General features: G+C 32.6%; 1 protein-coding gene across 1 annotated transcript; it reads left to right on the top strand.

Moving 5' to 3' along the window:
* The first annotated feature begins 664 nt into the window (after window positions 1–664).
* LOC128205314 (uncharacterized) lies at window positions 665–5,085 on the top strand. Its single transcript, XM_052906847.1, has 5 exons — window positions 665–880; window positions 3,383–3,503; window positions 4,007–4,047; window positions 4,228–4,382; window positions 4,722–5,085. The coding sequence occupies exons 1-5, from the start codon at window positions 796–798 to the stop codon at window positions 4,752–4,754; spliced, it is 435 nt and encodes a 144-aa protein (XP_052762807.1). The 5' UTR covers window positions 665–795; the 3' UTR covers window positions 4,755–5,085.
* The last annotated feature ends 336 nt before the right edge of the window (window positions 5,086–5,421 follow it).

The raw sequence follows: 5,421 nt of genomic DNA, 5'->3' as shown, positions 1-5,421 counted from the left end.
GGTTCTATCGAACCTGAGCATATTCATAATGTAGGGTTAAAAATATTAATATGTAGAATGTAGCTTTATTCTAAAATGCATACGTGAACTATTAAATATACTTTTAATTTAGGTATAAGTTCAGGCCTGAGTAGTTTTATTATTCTAGTTGTTCTAACCCTGTTATTCAACATGTATAATACATTCATTTCCTGTTGTTGTAACTAAAAGTCTTGTATTGAATTATTTTGTATCGAGTGTTAATATTGTTTAAGAGTGTGTTATGTGGGATTATATCCTCATTGACTTATTTATATTGAACGCACTTACACACTCTTAATTAAGCTTAACACTTATCATGAAATTCATATGAATACTTTAACCACAGCACTTGTCTTCTTGTATGTACATCCAGTTAAACAATCAGCAGACATTAAATATCAATTGTTCGAAAAGTTCGCATTGGTTCCAAATTACAATCTGATATTATAATAGTTTGAAAGTGGCTCCAACATCGTGTTTTTAGGTAATAATTCGTACGTTTTGGATCAATTCAATTTTAGTTCATGGTCATTATCTATTTATACAATAATGTTTTGCTTCAGTACATATATAGTCCTGAGTTTACTACACATCCAGGTTTATATATTACATAACGTGTCCCAAAGCATATCTAATACTTTTACATTCTATACTTGGCGTGCAAGCTTTGTGTAAACAGTGTTTATTCATACGTGGAATAAGAATGATACTTCTCTCTGAAGGGATTAAATATCAAGCAATAAAAGGTCTATGAATATTTAGCAACAATTAATCATGAGTTTTGAAAACTGGATACTTATGACGAAGATGCCCACAAGCCAAATGTACTTGTTTGCTGTTCTGTTCATACTTGTGCGAGGTAAGTTTTTTGTTGTCAGATAAAATAAAGGATCTCATAAATATTTTAATATTTTAAAAAATACATAAAGAAATTGCTGTTATATTGCATATCTTTGTAAATGTATATCAAGGTTCAAAAACCAAAATGCTAAATATCCCAATATATTACATTGCCTTTAACATTTACAATCATTATATCTCGAGAAAATACAATAAAACAAAAACATAATGAATAAATAAACTTGTATAGACGAGGTTTAAAACAAAATTCGAATTTTAAGGACACTGTTTTAAACTACAATTTAGAACAATACATATGTTTTAACTTATATTTGTATAAGCTATTATTTGTCTATCGAAATCAAATAAATAACATCAGCAGACGTCAAACATAATAATAACAAAATCCGAACATATGCAGTATGAGAATCCCGGCCCATATCTAAAAAATCCGCTATATGTATCAATTCCTCAAGAGATCAAGTGCATTATATCTTTGAATTATGATATTTAGCGTCAAATAAATAAATTATCCAGCAGATAAAGATATTTGATTTTGTAAGTCTAAACTGACCTAATGTACGTTAAATCGTTGCACATCAAACTTTGCAATCGTGTCTGTTATAAAGGAAACATGACATGGACCAAATTTCGGCATTAAATTCATTGTAATTGGTTCAAACCTATAAATTAATGTTCATTCCATTTTTTAAAAGATATACACCTTCCGAAAAACAATATTAATTATCATCAAGAATTCCATTTGAATACAATTGCATACGAATACATTAGTTTTGTTGTTGTTTGTTACAGTTGTCTGTACACAGGAGTGTACTGCTCAGAATTGCCTAAGATGTCATCAAAATCATAGCAATTTCTGTTCAAAATGTATATCCGGATACTATGTGAGAAACTTAAGTTGTTATAACTGTGGACCACAATGCCAATCTTGCGCTTCATACGGCTGTAACTCGTTTATGAAGGCTACTGGGGAAACACATGTGATAAGAAATGTGCGCAAAAGTGTACTTTGTGTCTGAAATCTAATGGTTATTGTCTGTCATGTAAACCTGGACACTACCTTTCTTATGGCAAATGTACCACTTGTGGTACGCACTGTGTAGTATGTGGCCGAAGAGAGTGTACATTGTGTTATGACGGATACTGGGGAAGTTCATGTGATAAAAACTGTGCGCAAAACTGTGTTTCGTGTAGTAAATTGGTTGGTTATTGTCTGTCCTGTGAATCGGGATACTACTTTCATCGTGGCAAATGTACCACATGTGGTAAACACTGTGCAGTTTGTGGCCCAAGACGTTGTACATCATGTCATGACGGATACTGGGGAAGTATATGTGATATAATGTGCGCAAAACTGTACATCGTGTATTATATGGGATGGTTATTGCCTGTCCTGTAAACCTGGACACTACGTGAACAATACTTTTTGTTATCCATGTGGAACCCATTGTTCTTTATGTGACTCAACCGGTTGCCAATCTTGTTTTGACGGATATTGGGGAAGTGCATGCGAAAACAGTTGCGTGTCACGTTGTAGCGAATCTAAATGTGAAAGGTCGAATGGTAATTGTTTGTCATGTGTTCTTGGATATTGGGGGAACAAGTGTGAACATCCCTGTGAACAACACTGTTCAACATGTAACAAAAGAAGCGGCGAATGTATATCTTGTAAAAATGGATATTGGGGACATCAGTGCACTGCGTGTGGATCACATTGTGAAGCATGCAATCAATCCAACGGCTGTTCGGGTAAAATATGTTGTTTTTGAATTGCAAAACTATTTAAAACGTTTTTGCACCCGATAATTTCCTAGTGTTTGCCCATACAACCATTGAAGTGTTACCCTTGCATAATACACTAATTAAAACACATTGATAAAATCGAAAAGAAATCGAGAATTAGCTTTCTTTTGTCTCTTATGTACATCTGAAATATCTAACACATTATGTAAGTATTGAACATGTCGTTGAAAGAAACCACGTCCAAACCTTAATATATAACTGGGTTGAAAAAAACAATAGGCAATAACATAGCTTTTATTCTGGTTTGACAAAAATGAGAGGTGTCATTTCAATGTAACTAACATCAAAAAATAAAACAGAAATAATGAAGTTGTATGATACTGATAGTTTGCAACTATAATATGTGGTATGAAGTGTTTAAAAGACAATTTGTTAAACTAAATTATTATATTGAAATGCAATAAAAATGTATCTACTGAATATATTTTATGAAGCAATGCTACATCAATGAATGTGAATTCACAAAAACGTTTCCATTTCATATTAACAGATATTTTTTAAATATCATAAAATTTTGCCGAAAACTGCTTAAATTGGATTCGTATTCAATTCTAGGTTTTTCGACAATGGATGACTTGGCGAGGGATATAATATATGGATTTTGCTTGTTTGATAACAGCTTTTCATTTGATTTCGGATATGGTAGGTTGATTAGTGTCAACGGAGATAGGTGTATACTTCTATCTTTTTTCTGCAGACGTTGGAAATAGAAGTGAAAAACAGACCACAATGACAGAAGCACTTGGAGGGGGTCTCGGTGGAGGCGTTGTGGGGCTTATAATCCTTGCAATAATTGCTATGCTTTGGTTTCGTAAAAGGTTCGTAACAATTGTGAAAAACACATACATTTATTACGTCATTAATAAAGAAAAGAAAAAGACAGCATGGATAGAAAATGATAAAAAAATGATAGGTGAACTTAATATTGGATTATACCGGCTTTCATGCATATCTGAAGATAAAAACAATACAATGTATAGCTTTTGACTGAATATGAAGTTTATATCTCGTTTAATTTCAGTTTATTTGTACAAATACATCGACACAATGTTTTGCTACCAAAATAACGACAATGACATTCATTATATTTCCAGTAGCTTATCTTGTCAAAGCGTCCTGTTACACACACGAGTTTGTTAACACAAACAACATTTTTTACAGAGTATATAACTCTCCGTTGGTTGGCACCTTACAGCTGTTCGACTAATGAAAAGGTTGGATATATACAAAGTGTAGAATAACAGTTTTTATATCAATGTACCGAGGTTTTGTTTCTGGGAATATATTAAGGCGTAAATAATCGACCGATGATGTATTTCAGGGGAAGGTCGAACACGGAACGCAATAATTCACTTCATGACGGTAAAGTTATTCAATAAATTTGTATCGTTTCGATTAATTTGCATCTTATAACTGTCTTTTTCAACCTACTAGCTTTGTCTTTGGCACAAGCGGCAATTATAAAAACGAAGTTTCGCTTGTTTAAAATGGTATGTTTATAAAAGTTCTTTGCACGTAATCACATATGTTTCAATGCTTTAGCCCGAAAAGATTATGACACAGTGGATGCTAATTTGCGTGAGGTTGAGCTCAATGATCTTAGGTATGAGGCTCTTCAAGGAACAGATGTTCACACGATGGAACAAACAACTGACTATTCAAACGTCTCTGAACATGTAAACGACAACATCACATACGTAAGAAACAATTATATGATATTTATGTAAGGAAAACAGTTCCACTGCAATTGATTTTCCTTCGAAACCCGTTCGCTCGATATCGCTTGGCTCGATGTCCTCGTCGTCTCGAACTTGATGTAAAGGACATTGAAATTTTTAAGTTTAAGCAATGCGTATTACATCACTTACTCTACATCGATTTGGATTTAATTAACATCTTGCTTTATTTTTTTACATTAAATGGTATATTTATTCGCAAAAAAACCTGCTAAGACTGAGCAAAGTTGTATGCAGACGTAACTGAACTTAACTCGGGCATGATTTGAAACTTCATTTTAAGCACAACTTTTATTTCAGCAAAACGTTCGTGGCGGATCACTATCTGATTGAGTCTTAACACAGAAAGACAGTGTTTCCAATGGTGATGGCAGCAACTGTGATCAGACGAAAGTAAAACAGGACAGACACGGAAAATAATTATTTCTTATATTGTAAATTCAAGTTTGCAAGTCATATATTGTATGATATTATTTTATGTAAATCCGAATTGTTCAACATTTCTTAGTACGTATACTATTGCATGTACTGTAATTCGTTATCAACATCATAATACATGTTGACGGTTAAACAGACATAGACTTCGTTCCAGTGAAAAAGTGATTGATATATAAAACAAATTTCATGTATTTTTATTCAGAGCCATATATAAAACCAATGTATTCAAGTGAAAAAAATGTTGCTTTTCTTTTTTATTAACTACAAAAGTAAAATGCACTGCATATTTTATTGTGCTATGTAGGTTTGAGGAATGCAGTTACAAAAACATATATTCTTAATGTACGCGTAAAACCAGCAGCACATCGTTTAAAACATTGTGTTTTATCTTGTATCTGTTATCTGTGATCAGAGAATAATGAAGAATATATACATGAAATATAAACGAAGGGACAGATTTCAGACAATCTTTAATTGTCCAAGATACTTGCTTTATGTCGATATCGCAGAAAAAAAATAATCACATGCATGTAGACGAAAAATGCAATGACAGATTTCGTAA

The sequence above is a fragment of the Mya arenaria genome, chromosome 10 (genome assembly GCF_026914265.1).
Source record: "Mya arenaria isolate MELC-2E11 chromosome 10, ASM2691426v1".
In the NCBI taxonomy this organism is placed as follows: domain Eukaryota; kingdom Metazoa; phylum Mollusca; class Bivalvia; order Myida; family Myidae; genus Mya; species Mya arenaria.
Note: the sequence above shows the minus strand (reverse complement) of the source record. Positions and strands in the feature narration are given on the sequence as shown.